The 20403-nt window shown below is 41.4% G+C and overlaps 2 protein-coding genes across 2 annotated transcripts in view; one reads left to right on the forward strand and one right to left on the reverse strand.

Moving 5' to 3' along the window:
• Positions 1–1196: 1196 nt before the first annotated feature.
• LOC134453014 (ubiquitin-conjugating enzyme E2 D2-like) lies at positions 1197–16326 on the reverse strand. The gene is made up of 7 exons (XM_063203755.1): positions 16106–16326; positions 9043–9106; positions 6574–6605; positions 4463–4540; positions 3710–3815; positions 3051–3144; positions 1197–2612 (listed from the first exon to the last, which is right to left on the reverse strand). Exons 1-7 carry the CDS (start codon positions 16127–16129, stop codon positions 2567–2569), a joined length of 444 nt encoding a protein of 147 aa, XP_063059825.1. The 5' UTR covers positions 16130–16326; the 3' UTR covers positions 1197–2566.
• A 1657-nt stretch (positions 16327–17983) lies between these two features.
• Positions 17984–20403, forward strand: part of ppp3ca (protein phosphatase 3, catalytic subunit, alpha isozyme) — a 68318-nt gene continuing 65898 nt past the window's right edge. Inside the window, exon 1 of the mRNA XM_063203754.1 lies at positions 17984–18054. The gene's annotated coding sequence lies outside the window, so the exon portion shown is untranslated. The remainder of the gene's footprint in view (positions 18055–20403) is intronic.

The following is a 20403-nucleotide window of genomic DNA, read 5'->3' on the forward strand; positions in this document are numbered from 1 at the left end:
CAGTTTTCCTCCAAGCCTGAAGACAGGTGAGAATAGGCCTGATTTTGTGGATTTGGCTTGCTTTACCCTTTGGAAAGCAGAAGTATTTTTAAATGTTGTGTAGAGCTTGTGTGCATGCGGGCAGTTGAAATAAGATCACAAGCTACAGGCACCAACTAGGTTACATTCAGTAGAAATACTTTTTCTCCCTTTCCCTCTTTAGCACATATTTGCAATACCATTCATTCCAACCCCATATCTTATCACTGTCTGGCTCAGGGTGAGGTCACCATGTAAAGCTTCATACAATGGGAACATTTGTTTTTACGCAAGAGTTTGTTTACGGAAATCATGCCAACATGTAGGTGCTGGTTACACGCATGCAGATATTTTGAATTGCGCATTTTAAAACTGTTTTTAATGTGTAAACCAGAGGTCAAAGCCCATGAGTTTCCAAAACTATCCATATACATCTAGCCATTCTAGATTTTGAAACTCTTAAAAGCAGGGTGCAGCTGACCAGCCAGAGGTGTGATCAATAACCAGGGTTCTAAATTTACTTTTCACCACCAGCTTAAGTGGCTGGTAGATTTTAATGTTATTAGCCCAACACACACTCACTAATGGGTCAAAGTGGCTAGTAAGTTGGTCTTTTTTTTACCTGCCAAACTTTAATTTCATCATCATTTGGCCAGTTGGCAGGTGTCAATTTAGAGCCCTGCTAGCTTATCCATTTTTGGTAGTGGCTCAAAAGATTCCAAATTTACGATAGCAAACTCCATCATAAGGCATTCTCAATATCAACATAAAGATCAGGGCAAATACGTATGAGGTATCCATCTAGAGAATCATTTGCATATTTGCATTCATTCTGACATCTGCAAGATATTTTATTGTTGGCACGGTCAAATGAGTGAATTACTGCTTCATGTCCATAAAGCGACTCATTTCAAACCTTAATCCAGCTCGACTGAAAATAAATGTTGTATCTGTATTAGAAATCCACCAATCAATCGGTCGCCAATCATGATCGGCAGATATTGGCAAAAATTCGATGATCGGCCCCAAAAAAGCTGATCAGTGCATCTCTAATCTGTACAATGCCAAATATAAACACAAACACATCAGCCTCATGTATTTCAACTCTATCACTCACACACTTGTCCTTTTCTAACCAAAACACAAACGCTGCCATAAAGGAAAAGGAGAAAAAAAAATACATTTTTAAGTAATCATTTTTATTACACAGTTTAATCAACACACAAGCTTGACGAGCTCTTCAGGTAATTAAATATACAGATGTGTGTGTGTCAGGAGTACATATCCTTGCATATCCAGGAGGGGTATACTACAGAGGTGGCCGAGTGGAGGACACCCAGCTTCAGTCAACACAGACAGCAAGAGTAAACCTGTTAGTACAAGAGACGATCAGTGGCATCATTCTCTCTCTCAAAGGAACAAACGCCAATGTGCTCTTTTCCATCAGGTTTTACAACTACCTCAAGAGTTACCTAAATCAGGTATTGTCCCTGGACCACGTTTGTTGTATAACCCCCAGATCAATAGTAAAACATGGAAGAAACCAAAAAAAAGAACAAAATGGGAATGAAGAGAAAAAAAAATCCACTTGACAAAAAAAGGCTCGACAAGCTCTGAAGGAAATAAAATATGTTTTGAAGCCTCTTTTTTTTTGCCCCCATTTCAGCTTCAAATGAACGCGCTTCAAATTCATGGTCCAAATAAAAACTCCTTAACATGGCAAAACCAGAGGGGGTGAAAGTACTCTAAACTTAGAATGTAACTAACAGTAAGTACTGGTGGCAGAGTGAGCAACCATGTTTAACCAGCTCATTATAAGATGCAAGTCAACACCCCACCAATTATAATTATAATAGAAAAAAGTGTGTTCTGTTCTTTTTGTCGTCTCGTGTGAACCAGTCATTGGTGGAGACAAGGAGGACAGGCGCAGAGAGAGAGAGAGAGAGAGAGAGAGAGAGACACAGAGAGAGAGAGAGAGAGAGAGAGAGAGAGAGAGAGAGAGAGAGAGAGAGAGAGAGAGAGAGAGAGAGAGAGAGAGAGAGAACTGGGAAGGGGGGGAAGAAAAGAGATTAAGATCAGGATGTGTGCGTGGGAATATAGAAGGGAGGAGGTAATACAATTTTCAATCGGAAATATGTACAACATGGCTTGGGCAGGGGGAGAGTAAGGGATTTGGGAACTGGGATTTCAAGGGTTAAGGATGGGAATGTGACTGGCAATGGGAATGAATGACGTGAGGAATGGAGAGAGAGAGAGAGAGAGAGAGAGAGAGAGAGAGAGAGAGAGAGAGAGAGAGAGAGAGAGAGAGAGAGAGAGAGAGAGAGAGAGAGAGAGAGAGAGAGAGAGAGAGAGGAGGATGAGGTGAGGAAGAGGAGGAGGAGGAGGAGGAGGGGGGGGAAGAAAAAGAAAAGGTGGGATCAGGGAGGGAAGGTGTGGCTCAAAAGAAAGCACTCCAATGGAAACCAACACGTCTTCCACTTCATGGTCACTGTGCCCCTAAGTCCTCGAGTGCCGAGGCCGCTCCATGGAACATGCCCATGCTCACCGGCTACATTGCATACTTTTGTGTCCATTCCCGAGCTATCCTGTTGTACCTGGAAGAGCAATGACACAAAGCACATACATCTCATGTGAGTAAACTAACACCTGTTGAGCAAATATTTGCCACATGTTTGAAGATCCTCATTATTCTGCAGTATTGGTCAGGGATATACATTCTGAGCCAATGGACTTCAGGAAAGGCAATTCACCCTTCATCCTGTAGAGGACTTTTTTTTTTTTTTAAATGGAAGGCGTAGCTGTTTGGAGCTTAAAAGACACAAGTTGTAAAGCCTCAAACAGAGCATGCAAACTTCAAAAAAGCAAACTGGGTCCCTAAAGGCCAGCATAATATCTTAACAAGTCGCATGCACGTAACAACAAAAATTCTGTATCTAACAACTCTGCCATGTTAGCAACAAGATCATCTACTAAGATGATGGAGCTGACTGCGGCAACAACATAATAAGAAAAATATATATGAAAGCACACACTTTTCCCTGTCTGTCTTGTAGATGCGGGCAATTTCAGGCACTAGTGGGTCATCTGGGTTGGGGTCACACAGCAGCGAGCAGATGGAGAGGAGGACTGAGGAGAGAGAAAGAGGAAGGGGGAGGAGTCAACACAGCATCTTTCTCTGACAAAAATACAACTGGACCCTATGGCTGTGCATGACTGTCATGTTTGTGTGTTGGCATGTATGTTGTATGCCAACATCTATGCATGAATGGCATGTGTGCATATATTCAAGCACACAAAGAAATATTTGTACACATTCAATACAGCAACATATCCAGCAAAAGTTTCCATCGTGAACACACTTGTGTTTAGAAGATATTTCTTGAAATTATCCATATGTTACTAAGCAACTGCTGGTTTCGACTTCAGAGTACTTTGCATTTCTCTGAATAGGTTTCCGTCTAGCAAATGTTTTCTGCCCCTTGAAGTAGAAAGATGTTCACCTTTGGGCATTTTGTGGGTTGCCGACCACTAATCATTTCCTCGTTATCATTTTAAAGATATACTTATTCCAGCAGACATTTCCTCAGCTCATCTATAAGCCATTCTTGAAGTCAACTTCAAAATATTACCTTGTATTCATCCAAACAAACATTTCTCTAGCAATGTTCACACTTTTTCTTCTTCTTCTCACCTTTGGAGATGGTGAGTGCTGGTGACCACTGTGACCTTAATATGTCCAGACAGATGCTGCCATTGCTGTTGATGTTTGGGTGGTAGATTCTTGTGGTGAATGCAACCTACAATGCAAGAGGACAGAAATGTGTTAAATTGCAATGATACCAGTAATAGACCCATTGAAAACCTAGTAAGACCCATCCAACTACATTTGGTTAGATTTAATAACGAAAAAAGCATGTAAGGTAAAAACAGAAAAAGAACCAGTTTTTAAGTTGCAGTGACGCCAGTAATAGACCCATTGAAAATCCATTAAGACCAGCTGAACTATATTTGGTTTCATTTTTAATAATGAGAAAAAAATGACACTATTTTAGCATGTAGGGTAAAAACTGAAAAAAATCCAGCAAGAAGAACCAGATTTTCTTGCAATTAAGATTAAATTGTTATTTTGAATCAAAAATAACTATACTTGTTCCAGGAATGGGCAGATATTAAGAGCATTATGGCACTTCCACTGGTGTAGAGAAACTTTGGAAGACGTGAGACACATGGTGCCAAACAGGTACAGTAAATGTATTGATGCTGGCACTATATAAAGGTGCCCCCTGAATCTGCTGTCTTTGCTGCTGATGCCAGCATAAGCTAATCTAACGCCACGTATTAAAGCAACCATCACATCTAGGAAAGAGTGCCGTTTGATGATACTAGGATGAGATGGGATGGGATGGGATGTGGGGTGTCTTTGAGATGTGGTGCTGAATCTCACCTTTGGTGGTTTGAAGGGATAGTCAGTGGGAAAATGTATGGTCAGGAAAAACACACCACCTTGGTATGGGCTGTCGCTCTGGAATGAGGAGAGAACAACACAGCGTTATTTTTCAGTCGTGTCATTTGAAGAGGCCAAATGTATGGTCCCTGACAATGAACTACATGCTCATAACCAATTCATGAGCTTGCCCACAGTATAAAATTAAAACACACTTCCTTTACATCGTGCATTTTCTTTTTCTTTTTTTTCTTTTTTTAAAGGCCAACTTCCGATAAAACTCAGTTTTACTCACTCCTTTCGAAGATCGGACGGTCACCCCAAGTTAAACTCACTTGCAAGGCTCTCATAGCGGTGCGTCAACTCTCCTGGCTGTGTTTCCCGGTGTTTCCCAATTTACATAAATAATGCAGAGAAACGAGCGAATCACGAAAGCCTTTCTGTGTTTCGTCACGTCGAAAGAAGGCGTTGCCCACAAAGGTTTATATCGACCCATTTATCTAAAAACATGTCGAGTAATTTTTTTCTGCTTGTTTTCAAAACAAGCAACGTCTGGTGGCCCGAAACATAGCTTAGCTTAGCTATCAGCTGGTTGCTACTCTCAGGTACACACACAGCACAAAGCCTCATACATAAAGCCTGCTCACTCCGGTTGCTCCGTGCCTACAGCTCGCCTAGGGGTCGCTGTCGAAAGAGCACAGCCCTGAATGGAGCCTGCACGCCTCCGTTGGCGCCCCTATAGTGCAGTACCACCCGTGGAAGTGGCGACTCTGTTTCCCATTACATTCTCTCCAGGAGCTGGAGGACTGAGCCAATCAGAGACGCGTTTCTTTGAGAGCAGGAGGAGTGAGCCAATCAGAGACGCATTTCCACGAGAAACACGGAACACTCTCTCGTTTCTCCACAAGCCACCTTGCCAGCTTGCAAAAACGTCTTGAAACAAAGCAACCAGAACGTTTTTTAAAACAGGACCAACGCGTAACACATTCAATAACAATTGGGAACACGGCAATATTAATTAAATTACGTTGAGAGGCGATCTTTAAAGATATGTTTAGGGGCTTTTATGCCTTTATTCGATAGGACAGTTTGAGATGGTGACAGGAACCGAGTGGGACAGAGAGACTGGGTGGGATCGGGAAATGACCCCGGCCGGACTCAAACCGGGGTCCCCGTGGGCATGCAAGCCCAAATGTGGGGGGTTTAGCGTGCTGCGCCACAGCGCCCCCTACATTGTGCATTTAAAGAAAAAAAAAAAGAAAAAAACTTTCACATTCCTTATGCCAGTACATGAATATTCAGAATAATAACCCACCAACGTCCAGATGGCAGCGCAATCAAGGACACTACACAATGCTTAACTTGCACATCAGCAACAGTTCTCCAGTACTGGGTAATTACGGTGACTCCTCAGATTACAGTACACTTGCTAAAGCCTGTAATGTCATGAAAAGCCCCACTGGATAACGTGGTCACAGTGAATGCCCAATCACTAGTTGCATGATGGCCTTTGGGCAATTAAAGATGGGTGTACAAATAAGGGTTGAATAAAACCTGACTACTTGAACATCAGAAAAACATTACTTTAAGCAAGCTTTTAGTGGATGACCAAAAATCTATTCACTAGTAAAAATGTCTCAAAAGTATGTTTCTCCTCATTGCTTTGACAAAAAAAGGTGGGTGGGGGTGGGGGGGGATGCTTCCAATTACAGCTCTCAAACAGCAAGGAGCTGTTGTGGAAATCTAGTCCACTGAGAAAAAAAATACAATTGGGCTGCCAGCCGTGCGGCAGATGTTTCACTACCACACAGACAGCTCCAAAAGAAATGGCGGAAAACTGCAATGAACCTGGCTGGCAGAGACTAATTAACTCAGGAAAGAGAGGGGGGGTTATCGGGAGGCACCAAAAGGGATATCCAAGACAGGACGTGCCACAGGATGGAACATTATTATCGCAGCACTGAAAACCTCCTTTGCCGGCCATGACAACTTTACTGCTGTATAAAGAAGCCCAAGACACACAAGGCGTTTAACTGAGGGAATAACTCAAGGCGTCTAGTCTTATCTGGCTGCATTGTTTGGCTTCAGTGTAAAACATCAAACATACTTACTGGTCCCATAATCGTCGCCTGCCAATGGAACACTGTCAGGAAAGATGGGGAGAAGGAAAAAAATAAACATCACTGAAGTCAAGCTTAAAAACAAAGTAACCTAAAGCTTTTTGTTTACTACGATTATACAGTGAGTACCTAAATGTCAGTGTCTAAAGGATGTTTTTTTTCTGCTGGCCTCCTTGTACACCTCATTGTTGGCAATGTATGTGCATTTCATATACCGTATATAACCAATGATTTAAGTTACAAACACATGAGATTCACAAATGCAAATGGCACACTTGTGCACCACGTTTCATAGCGTAGGGTGTACGCTAAAAATTAAGTGCACTGGAAGTCCAAAGTTTCCCTTGAAACTACGCACTGAATACCTCAGTGCACTGTATGCACAATGCAGTGTTTCCCATACATTGAGGAAACTATGGCGGCCCGCCATAGTTTAAATTTGTCCGCCATAGTTTACGAAAATGTAAAAAAAAAAAAAAAAAAAAAAATTTTTTTTTTTTTTAAACGATATCCGTTTTTGTTAAAAGCGATTTGAATTACGATTTTGAATTTCCTTCGCATTTTCCATTAGGAAGTGACCATAAGGGTATTACAGTTGATTCATGTGTGCACACATGTAACATCGGGTGAGTAACAGAACATGTGCGCAACGATGCGTTATGACACGCCGATATGCGAGGATCTTCGTCCAAATCGCTAGTCGCATGCATCATCGCTAACTGCGTTTACATCGCGTGCCGCGTGTAAAGGAAATGTTTGTTGTTGACATGTGTGGAATTCACTTCAATTTGTGCTGTTTCTTGCTTCAGTTGTGGACAAAACGATTGGCCAAACTCACAATAGAAAGCCTTTGCTGTGCTACTGCCCCAGAGAGCTGAAAAAAAAAACCTTCATAGAAGAAGTCACTCTAACAGGGGTGTTAATCAATCCAATGAGTTCTCTCTCTCTCTCTCTCTCTCTCTCTCTCTCTCTCTCTCTCTCTCTCTCTCTCTCTCTCTCTCTCTCTCTCTCTCTCTCTCTCTCTCTCTCTCTCTCTCTCTCTCTCTCTCTCTCTCTCTCTCTCTCTCTCTCTCTTCTCTCTCTCTCTCTCTCTCTCTCTCTCTCTCTCTCTCTCTCTCTCTCTCTCTCTCTCTCTCTCTCTCTCTCTCTCTCTCTCTCTCTCTCTCTCTCTCTCTCTCTCTCTCTCTCTCTCATAGTAGCCTACTATTTACCCATAACAAATGGTGAATTTCTGAGCCCTTTTTAATTTGTAGCCTATACCACTGAAGGCATGATAATGCTTCATCATATTTTAGAAATATGGCCTATGTGCCTTTTATGTTTATCATTTTGAAATTGTTTCAGTTGTTTATGACTTGTGTATGACTGAAATTATCTCTGCATACTATCAGTGCTGCATTGCTTTGTAAAGATAGGCTATTCAACACACTTTAAACACACTGAAAAGATACGGCCATAATAGCCTACTAAAAACATTTTGTTCATAATAATGGTGATTAATAAATGGTGGTCTTAAATTTTCATACTGACATCCTTAAATTTGACTTGGTAGGTCACGGCAGACCATCAACTTCAAAAGTAGATCTTGGTTAAAAAAAGGTTGGGCACCCCTGCTATAGAGAGAACCACAAGTGCTTGAAAGACAGGGATCAAAATCCTAGTCAAGTTGTTGTAGTTAACTTGGGTTTGGGAGCAACATAAAAAACCTTCAGAGAAGGGACAGTTGGGATGAGTTTACTAACACTCCCTAGGCTTTGTTTTACAGTTGTAATGAGTTTGGTGACAGACATGACACAGCAGAAGAGACATCGGGCTGCATATAGAAATTAATGTGTAATGAATGTGAATATAGACATAAATGTGTAATATGTTGTTCAGCCCTTTTAATGGGAGGAATTTGGAAAAAAATGGCCCTGTGACCAGCACCCCTCATGAAGAATGTGTACACCTACAGATATCCTATGTGTGGGGGAAAAGGCATAGCCTACCCTCTAAGACCCTTTTTGTCTATGCGTTAACAATTTCACAGTGCTCTTAAATTCTTATCTCTGCTCCTATTTTGTTTTATTATTGTTTCCCAGACCCCTGCATGAGGGACGAATGAAACTGTGTTGTAAACAGAAATTATTCACTGTACTGCATTTTTTTGACAATGACAATGTACTACTATTATACAAGTCATGGGTAAAATCTTATGTAGCCTTTAATTCTCAAAATATAAATGGTTTGAAAATATAGGCCCAGGCCTACAGTTTCTCCATGCGCCAATGTCATACTGTAGTCATTGTTTTGCCGTTTTGCATTTACGCTGCAAGAATACAAACCCCCCCCCCCCCCCCCCCCCCAAAGGCCCGCGTGAGAACTACCACCCCCCCCCCCCCCGAACAAGATAAACCCCGGCTGCCCCCATAGTTTCCAAAATTTCTGTGGGAAACACTGCAATGACTGTATATGACTTACTGTCATCTCCTACTGGTCCTGCAGAACACTGTGCTGGTGGGTCCCGCGCCAAATCATTCAGTTCCTGAGGAGACACAAACACACATTTGGTCAACATGGCCATCTAAAAACTCACTCAAGTTTTACTTACACAGTACATTCTCAAGGGATTGGAACAGGCACCCTAACAATAGTGAATGCACATGAACCTCTCTTAAATGTTGCTGGGGGGTGGGGGAATATATTTTGGAAGCATTTTCTTTACAGTAGAATGCAGAGATAAAATTCTCCTGCCACCTCAGTTGACATGAGTCACTTTCAAGCCAATTGACTTGCTCAACATGTGTACCAAATACCAGACCTTCTTCATTTCCTGGATTGTCATCGCTAGGCTCAAAACGCCACATTTTTTTCACCCCAAAACAATCAGTCTGTCTGTTTTTCAGGAACCGGTCTTATTCAGTAAAATCGGTGGAACTTCTCAGTTACGAAAAATCCCTTGCACTACAGCAGGGGTTAGGAACCTTTTTCATTGGAGGGGCCACTTAAAATGGTTAGGGATGCACGATGTATCGGCCAGATGTATCGGTATCGGCCGATATTTGACATCGGTCCAATGAGTAAAACTCGGCCGATGTTAACGCCGTTGTTTTTTTTAATATATGTTACGGTTCTAAAAGATTGGACTTGACGGTGACTTTCAATGTTTGTCTTCTAATTTGTCTCTATTTTTTATCTAATTTTATCACAGGGAGATAAAAAAGTGTTATAAGAGGACATTCAAAAATTATGTTTGTTTGCATCATTGTCATCTCTTTAAAAAAATAGAAAAGAAAAACATCGGTATCGGTTAATATCGGTTATCGGCCAAAACCGCAATATCAATATCGGAATCGACCGAAATTTTTAACATCGTGCATCCCTAAAAATTGTATGAAGTCCTCCAAGGGCCGCACTATGAACACAAACCAGGAATTCCCCCTGGACTTTAGGCTTATATTGAAGGCGGTCACCTTTACAACTGACCCCCTCTTCACTAGATCCACTGAAAATATTACAATTGCATTGCAAATGTAATTTCTACATTTCTAGATTGCTTTACAAAAAAAGTCATACGTCATTTGAAATGGCCCACAACTTGAGCCATAGTTCCCTGCCCCTGCTCTACGGTAGTGTTTCGCAACAGGGGCACTAGAGCCCCCCAGGGGGCGTTGAGGAGCCCTAGGGGGGTGTTGAAAAGGATGCAGCCGAGTGGGGACGGGGCTTAATTCCCATTGGGGGCATACGTTGAATTCATTTTTCAATACTGAGGGGTGCGTTGGCAGGCTTATGATGTGGTCAAGGGGGTGTTGGGAGGCTTATCATGAGGTCAAGGGGGCGTTTGTTCAAAAGGTTTGAGAACCACTGCTCTACGGGAAGCCTGCTGTGCCGGTTAGTTAGATGTTACAGGCAGTTCCTTTGTTCTAACGGTAGGGACACATAGGAGGCGAAGCACGCGAAGCGATGAGAGGCGAAACCCAACCGTCATCAGGTCGTCGAGGCGAATCAAATGGAATGGAACAGTTATGTTGTTGATTTGATTGGGCCGTGGCAGGCGAATTCGCTCCTCATTTGCATAACATTAAACTTTCTTTAATAATTTCGCTTCGCTTCGCTCCTGTTCGCTTGCTGTCGCTTGCCATCGCTTGCCTTCGCCTCTCTCATAGGAATGAATGGCAAAGTTCGCAAATTCGCGTGTATGTGTCCCTACCGTCAGACATTGAAACACGTATGGGAGCTTGGCTGGAGGGAGATAAAAAGCAACAGCATGTTGTCATGTTGGTCACAATACATCTGGAAGAAATGCAACACAACAGTCTTATGACAGAGGAGAACCGCTGGCATGTAGGCGAAGCTTGCTACTACCTCCTTTTCGTGCAAGTTGCTGTTTAAATGTAGGCTACGTAAGCAATTCTGCTGACAAAGCCTTATGCAAACTCTTGTTTCTGCGAATAACATGAGTGGATAGTGACATAATTAAAGCAGAGTAAGACTTAAAGCCGCACACACGCACGTACACTTCAGTACATTCCAGCCGTTCAAGGAGCCCAATGCCAATTATTAAGCCCATTCCCTGCTCATTTTGGTGTCCTAAGCAATGTAAAGCCTCAAGCAGTTCTCCTACTAAAGCACAAGGCAAGTAGAGGTAACAAAGCACAACTACTGTTGATGGAGGCAACCCTCCCTGACGCAACATTTTTGGTGGCAAATGCACAACCAATGAAAACAAACCAAACTAGTCTTCATAGTAATCTGAACAACTACAAAGAGGAGGCCCTCTATGTGATGCGATAGGTCAGGTAAATATGCATACCTGACAGTTTCAACAGCGCCTCCAAAAGCTGCAGGTAAAATATAGTCCTATGAAATGTTTCCTGGGTTACAATACTTCACTGGACACCCAGCTTGTTCTTTGGCTCAACATGTCTGTGTGCTTGAGTCTGTTTGCTATACTAAACTTGGACTTGGGAATTCTCGTGCATTTGAAAGGCATGTTCTGTGTGTAAAGATGATGCACTGGCAGCGTACGAGTGACTTGGATGCATCAGTTAAATGCCTATCGTAATTCAAATCACTAGTTTCAATCAGGATTAAAGGATTCAGGTTTCAATAATATATTCTACCACAGTGCTTCGTAATAGATTCAAAAATCACTATCAAAAGTAAACATGTACTGTCCTCTTTGTAGCCTCTAGATATTTTTGTTAACTTTCCTTCCTCCTCCAGATTCAGCCTGCTGGCTGTGTTTTGCCCCAGGCTGTTAGATGTGATGACTGACAGGCTGCCACGCCTACTGCACATCGCCCGTCGTCCGTCTCTCCCCCCACCCCATCCCCCTCCCGCGTCCCAGCATCTTCAATGGCACTCAGGTGAGACATGTTGGCTGTGTCTAACCTAACATCAGCAGAGCCTGCACAAATACTATGCCGTCATTTACTTCACTGTGGGACCTCTTTCTGGTACAATGGAGCGCAATCGTCCCTGTTCAGTAACAGGGTCATGATGGTAGGTTATGGATGGCGTCATTTACAGTTAACCTACACGTCATTATGTAACTTCACTCTCCAGGCAGTATTCTTCACTTGCTTCATCATTAAATATAATGAATTGTGTAAATATGCAATATATTTACTGCATAATATAAAATATATGATCAGTAAATAATTCTGTGCCGTTTGTAGTACCTTTAATTGATGGGATAGTAGAAAGAGGACAGAAAATGGCCAGGAGAGAGAAATGGGAGAGGATCAGGACATGATGAAATGAAACATAGGTCGCTGTTACAATCAGCCTTGCGTGCTTGCATATATTTCTTAAAAAGTGGTCTCGAAGTAAAGCACCTCCTCCATATCACTGCCTTACAGGGCGGCCTGGTCCTGCCAGCTGTCCTCAGCACAAATGTAACTGGACTGAGACAGATCATTATGTCCTGGGTACAGCCACTTAATGTTCTAGGAGACCAACCAAAAGTTAAAAAAAACGGCATTTACATGTGCAACACTAGCCTATCCTCCAATGCCCCATTTATCTACACCAGTGGTTCCCAACCTATGGGTCGGGACCCCCCTTATGGGTCGCCAAAGATCCACAGGGGGTCGCGGAGCCCTCTTGATTTTAAGGGGTTTCGTTTTAAATATATATATAGCCCATGTTGAATAAAAGACAAAGCATTTAGCTAATAAATGCATAGACGCAACAAATTGTAAGTGCTACATTAAACATTTATTCTACATTTGACCAAAGACGAATTGAGGAATAAAATAACTAAAATAAGTTTTCGCAGGAAACGGAGGGCATATTGTGACTCCGTCTCGTGCGGGCGCTCGCGTGGTTGGGTCACCAAAGCTTACAATAGTAAAAACATGGGTCCCTTAAGAAAAAGGTTGGGAACCACTGATCTACACCATAAAGCTATTCAACAAATCTGCTCGTGATCAATAAAAAAGCACAACAATCAGGCCTAGTATGTTTGCCAAATCAAACAATTAAGAACTGGATAAAATGACAATATACAACAGGTTAAAACTTTTTACATCAACCCTGAGTGGCACATCATGGAAATTGCACTCATTCTTAGTTTTGCTACAGCATTGTGAAGGCATCTGCAACCAGTCTCGTTTCGTTTCATACAAACAGCAACATAGGCCTACTTCCTGTCATCAGTCAACTTCAGGAAACTAGTATTTAGTCATATCACTAAAACATGCTTAAAAACACACTTGCTCTTGTTATGCTAGGCTAATGGGAACATGACCTGTCTGTAAACAAACTCTGAAATGTAAACAATATGAAAACAACAACCGTGTATTGACGCAGATGGCTCGTTGTTCAAACGCATTGTAATCATATCTGCAGTTCCTATTTTATACCAGACTGCTCACAGTCCACCCTCTTTGAGGTGGTTTTAAAAACGCACCACTATGAAGAAACTTCACCTTCTTAAACAGTCAATAGCAGACTTGTTTAGCGTCACCCTCATTTGAATCAAGTGAAGGTTTCACTTGCCTCTCTTGTTTCAAACCTGCTTATCCCTCCACCATACAAACTAGAGAACAGCAACTGCATTGCATTCTGGGCCTCTGGGTCACTAAACACATTCATCAAAGTTACAATGAAATTGTAAACATAATATCTAAATGCAAATATGCATTTGATAAAGGAGTCTTAATTGAACATATGAAGACCTCTGCTTTAAACATTTTGCACTCTTATGCAAAGAAAAAAATCAGCGTTATGTCCATAATGATGCGACAACTCCGTTAAGGATGTGACATCTGATATCGACATTTTATCTGTTCATGAATTCTTTGAAAACCCTTTAATTGTATTAAAAATCCCTATATATCAGCTAGTTCTTAAATAAGAACTAGGATGGCTGTTGGTCTGCCATTTTAAGGATTTTAAATGTCAGCTGTCAAAAAATCACAACAAATTTACCTTTTTTTAATTGCTAAAAGGTAAAGAAGTGGTTATAAAGGGATCCATGACATACTGGTTCAACTTATTTACCTCTTTGATATCGAGGTCTTGATGGCATTTTGGACCGGTTGACATTTACATGAAATTGCCCATGAGCTCAAAGGTGGAACACATGATAAGGGAGTTGAAGGTATTAAAACTATGCTCCTACAACTTTTTGCCAGTTGCCTCTAACCGGCAGGTAAAAAATGAAAGTAAAAGTACTTGAAGTTGGGTCGCTATTCTAGCTTAACAAGTGTACAATCCACTGAGGTGAGGCAGTGTGCTCCACAACACATGTTTCTGTCTGATGGTGGAAGCATAGATATGAGCTGCTGTATATTGAGGTCCATGGTGTGAAGTTACAGTTTCCGTCCGCTGTTCCTTTGAATCAGTCATGATGCTCCTCTTCTGATGCAAATGCTTTACCATTTCAAGCAACATCCATGTAGTCAAATTCACAAAGTTTTGCATCATGTCTTCCTGAATAAAGTTCACCGTTGCTACAGAGAATAATGCAGTATTCCTGTATGCCAAGTTCTACAAAAAAAGTCTTGAGTACAGTATCCACTGCAGTATGATCAAAGTGGCCAATGTGACATGACTAAGCCCGTGAATATCACCTTCACCGCACCTTCTCTACTCTACTCTGCATCACTGAGTCGGTCTTGGGACAAAATAAAATAGACAAGTTGAACTGAAGAACCTATTGCATCTACCCTATTTAACAATTATATAAATTAAGAAACCCCTCTTTGGAGCCAAGTATATAATTACAGCAGTTAGGACAACCCAATTCCACCATTTGCAGACGTCATTCTGCGAAATTGGCCCTTGCGAAATTGTGGCGTGCAATTCTGCTTTCCCAAGCAAAACACGTGCATTAATGTCCACGGCAAGATCAAACGTGAAGTGATTACTTGGTGGCGAAGAGCTCGAGTGTCCATTTCCCTAAATGTCTAGCAATGCTGATGGAATGCATGCATCATGTCCAATCAGAAATTAATCACTTGGCCTGAGTAAACTGTTGTATAAGCTCAAGTGACGAAAATGAGCCACCTAGGCAACCCAGGGGGGGAACATGACAGCCAAAATACAGGTTTGTTACAAACTGTAACAACTGATGAGCTACAAACCTAATATGACGTTCTCGCGTTGGATTATGAGCGTTTTCGGTGACACTGGTGGCTGTCATTGCTGATCTTGAGTATCAACACTATGAAATAAAATTGAGCAGGCTTACAGTAGTTACCCAAGTAAGTGAATCGCGTAGTTGCTGGCTAGCTATCCGCACTTATTTTGAGTCTTTTCACATTCGAGCTAACGTTAACTGCCATCGCAGTGGAAGAAACAACTTATCCTGATGGCCCACATCAGGCTAGCTTAACTTATTAGCTAATGGTGCGAAGCATTACAGAGCAAACAAAACTTCTCAGAACCACTGGTCGTTCTTTCATGGCTGCCCACCGCTCCAAACATGATGATGCTACAGAAGTTGTCAAAGTAATAGGGCTGGCTCAAATGCTGGCTACTGTTGATTTCTGTCTTGTAAATAGGCCACAGCAGCAACACGCTACCAGCTTTATTGCTACCTAGCCAAGTTCGTTAGCAATCATCAACTGACGAAATATGCTACATGAGATGCCATGTTAGCCACTGTACGCATTGAAAAGGACATTTGACACAGTTTGCTCAGTAGCCACGTGAGGAAAATAAACCACGCCGCCGGTGAATAGATTGTGTTTTAATATTCCCGTATATATGAACGTGCGTATGCCAATATGTATCCGCATCGTTACCCACAAGGTAAAGCTTTGTTAGCGACATGGTTGATGCTAATATTACATTTTTCGCGTGAAGATGGCGTTATCATCACGAGCATAATATGACCTTTAATATGCCGCATCGTGTCGAGCACAGATTTGTTCACGTGTACACACTTTACAGCAAACTGTACAATATGTAGTTTTAATTATCAATGCTGTGACGCCGACTAGTTGTAAATCGAGGCCTATGCTACCTAGCGTATTATGCTAAGCAATCTCTGTGTACGCTAGCTATGCTAGCGTGAACTACAAAATCTTACCTTATGAATTCTTTTAAGAGCCATTCTGTTCAAATGATGTCCCTGGGAAGTACTGTTTGTTTTCTAGTTAACGAATCCCCCTGAGAACGACAGAATAAAAGCCTAAACTGTATTTAATCAGCGCCGCAAAAAGCCGGGCAGTCGCCCTATTTTAGAGCGAAACTGAAAGATGCCGATACGACCGAAGTTCTTGAACCAACAGCAGCAGCAGCTAGCTACCGCATTACTTCCAATGATGTACACCTTCCGCCCTTGAATACATCCGCCAACGTGCCCACAAGCGCGCGCAAGACTGCAGTCAAACGGGGGGCCTTGATGTTTGATAGTTTGATTGATACAGATGTCAGTTTTCCACAAAGGCTTAGCTACTGAACTTTCTTTAGTCATGCATTGTAAGTGATATAGTTATTATGTATGCTATATTCGTTTAGCTTCCAAATAAAAAAATATGAATGTAAAAATTAATGGGTGAGCCCTACAAGAATAACAAAACTCTGAGGGAGGGTATAGGCCTACAGCTAAATAAATAGGCTAAATAAGTATGAGTTTGGGTAAAATTAATTCCCACTAGTAGCCTTGTTGGCCTGGCTATATGCATTATGCAACCAAAAAGTGAAACTTTTTATTGCCTATGCATGCAGTGCCTGGGTGCTGGGCAGCAGTGGTACGAATGACTAAGTGCTTTCAAAGGGGAACATGTTTTTAAAGGTGACTTAACAGTTTTTGAGAAGTGAGAAATAAAACACTTTCTTTTAAAAAGCTTTCTTTTCCCCTAACACACCCTACTCATATGGATGATGATCTCGTACACCACTCTGGACTGGAATAGCACCATCTTCTTTGGTTCATGCAAAATCAATACACCACACACCCTTTTCATTCTTAAAAATGTTGTCCTCTTTTGTCAGGTTTTTGTTTTGTCTTTTTGTGTCTTTGTTTGATTGGTTGGTTGGATGTTTTTGTTATTGTTCTTATGAGCTTGTTTTCAGAAACTCAAGCTTCACAAATGTGCTGAAACTTGTTCTTTATACATCTTCTGTGGAATCTGTTGCCAATGAATATTCAAAAGTTCATAATTTCTGGTTTCTAAATTCCCATAGGCCTACGAAGTGACTTTAAACATTTTTCTTTCATCTTTTTGATGTGACCATGTGAAGACAAGGGCTAGAGGTGACAAAAGGTCACAGATTTAAACGTTTTACTATTTTACATTTGTGCACCTAACGAGTGAAATATCTGATAAAGAAAAAAAAGACTTGCCCAATGTCTTAAAACAAATCTAAATATTTTAAGTTCTTGTTCAAAAGTACTAGTTATTATGTGATTTTTATTTCATTAAGATTGAGTAGTTTTTACTTGAAACTAGAAAAATAAGTTTGCTAAGATTTTATTTTTTTCTACAATTTACACAGGCTCACCAAAACTGAACAACAGAAGATTGGAAAAAACATTGCTCTGTCTGATGAGTCTCGATTTCTGCAGCGACACTCGGATGGTAGGGTCAGCATTTTGTGTCACACATGAGAACACGGGTCCGTCCTGCCTTGTCAGCCTAACAACTGTTCAGGCTGGTGGTGTAATTGTGTGAGAGATATTTTTTTTTACACTTTTGGCCTCTTAGTTAGTACCAATTAAACATTTTTACAATGCCACAGCCTACCTGAGCATTGTTGCAGGGCAGGCAGTTAAGGCAGTTCTGTGGCAAAAGGTCCAAACCCATAGGCTACTAGAAAGGTGTACCTAATAAAGTGGCTGGTGAATATATGCTGGATATATTAAAAAAAGATTTGAATTTGAATGGGAAAAAGGTGATGTGGAGTCAAGCTGCACTACTATTCTGTGTGATTTCAGATTTGCTGGGGGAGATGTATGAGGAAGAGGCTCTACTGCATATACCCATTCTAGAGGGTATATGGACAAGGCCCCGGGCTCAAGGTCAAAGTATAAAGGTAAGACTTCCTCTTCCTTCCTATTGACAACACCATACCCTGTAGCTGCTGTGAGATCATAACTTCACATACTGTAGGGGTGGATTCCAATATCTGGACTCTCTACTCAGTCTGTGCTTGTGGCCTCGCATTTTGCTGACGCCCCGCCTCCATGGAGAAAACAATTAAGTTTCCCCGCTGTCAGCCCAGCCACAGCAATTTTTGGGGGACTGTTCTTCATTCACCATCCCGTTTGCAAATTGAGAAAATTACATTATAATTGAGCTTTTGCAAGATATTGAAATTAGGGGTCGACCGATACAGGCTTTTTAATGGCCGATGCGATACCGATTTTTTTTTCATCACCCTTGGCCGATACCTGATTTCTGATACTTGATATTTGGGGCCGATATGGGTAAAGAAAGTAAAAAAAAGGACAAATATTCCAGGTCTGAAGTTAAAAATAAAAATGTATTTAACATTATCAAATTGAGGTAGAACTCGCAACATTTAAACACCCACTCTAACAATCAAGTGATGTCTAACAATCAAGTAATACAAAAATATTGGTGCTTTTAAAAAAACCTGAATAACGTAAAATAATAAATATTGCATATCGGCCAAAACCACATGTGTATTGGCCGATACGATACAATTAAAAAACGCAAATATCGGCCCGATATATCTGCTGGCCAATATATCGGTCTATCCTTAATTGAAATACAATTCTGTTGTCTGTGACGTATTACTTTCTCGTACGAGGCCACAAGCACAAGTGGAGGACGGGAGTCTGCATATTGGAATGTACCCTTGCTAAAGAACACTAGGAGCGAAAGTAAATTTAGTTCCTCCCATTCTTTCCTGTTGCTGGTCTGTTGTCTTGCTGTTGCCCAGACTCCATGGAGAAAACAGTTAAGTTGGGGTGCTGTGGCGCAGCGCGTTGACACACCGCACCATATGCGGGCGACCCGGGTTCTAGTCTGGCCTGGCTCAGTTCCCAACACTACCCATCTCTCTCTCCCACTTACTTCCTGTCATCTCTTCAACTGTCTTATCTAAAAAAACGTTGGAAAAAAGCCCCAAAAACATAAAAAACAGCTAAGTTTCCCCACTCTCAACCTAAGCAGAGCAGCTAAATGGGGAGCTTTTCCCATTCAACAGCACAATTGCAAATGAGATAATGAAATTTTACTCGTGCTTTTGCATGATATCGAATAATACTTTAGTCATCAATGTCATTGAGTCTTGCATTACAAGGTCACAAGAACAGGAAAGGAAGGAAGCAACTAGTTTGACTTTCACGCTAGATGTCGGCAAACCTTGTCTATTGGACCGGATGGCTCGGTATCATAACTGACATCTTTGTTCGCAGGTTGCATAACTATCATCTCTTAGTGACAAGGCAATATGCAAATCATCCTGCAGGTGGAGATAAAACAACATCTTAGCTGATAGTGTGAAAAACATAGGGGATTCTTTTCATTATCCTCACTCCTGTCCTCCCTTGTACTTGTCCCCAGGTTGCAAGACGTTGTTGACAGCAGAACTTTAATTCAATATCTTGCAAAAACGCAGCTCAAAGGTAATTTTCCCATTTGCGCCTCAGGAATGGGGAAAAGTCCCCCAAAAGTTGTTGTGGCTAGGCCGACTACATGGAAACTTTATTATTCTCCACAGAGGCTGGGCATCAGTGAAGCGCGAGGCCACATGCACAGGTTGAGGACAGGAGTTAGGATAATGGACTGTACCCAGTAACCCTGTACCAAAATGGCAGTGCCCGAAGCTTGCTTTGCAAACATTTGAACACAATATCTAGAGTTCTACCTCTATGATCACGTTTTTAGATCTACAGATCTACAGATCAGATCTACAGTATGTGTGTTCCTGACTGATTAAGATGCCATTTGACTATGGAGGATAAACCCTGTGCATATAAATATTATATTTAAAGGCAATATGATTATTTTAAAAGGCTTCGTGACAAATAACAAATTATGATAATGAACACTTAAAGATTTCCCACATTGGACTTTTTAGATAAGAGCAGAACAGCCTGGCCCTAGATTGTCTTCATGTGAGATATTATTATGAGCATGAGACAAATAAAGGAATTTGAATCTGAACTTGAACTCATGCATTGATTAAAAGCTGTTCAAATGTGATGTAAGAGTTCAGGCCTGAAAATTGTATTCAGCTAATGGGTGCAGAAGGACAAGCTGATGAAGACAACGGAAACATCTTATTTTTTTTACATCAACACAACAGACAATTTTGAGAGTATGTCATCTTTTTGGGATTTCATCTGTCTTTGGATAACTGGACCTTTGATGTAGAAAAAGACTTTTGTGGCGATGCTATTCATCAGGCGTG

The sequence above is a fragment of the Engraulis encrasicolus genome, chromosome 7, assembly GCF_034702125.1.
Source record: "Engraulis encrasicolus isolate BLACKSEA-1 chromosome 7, IST_EnEncr_1.0, whole genome shotgun sequence".
In the NCBI taxonomy this organism is placed as follows: Eukaryota; Metazoa; Chordata; class Actinopteri; order Clupeiformes; family Engraulidae; genus Engraulis; species Engraulis encrasicolus.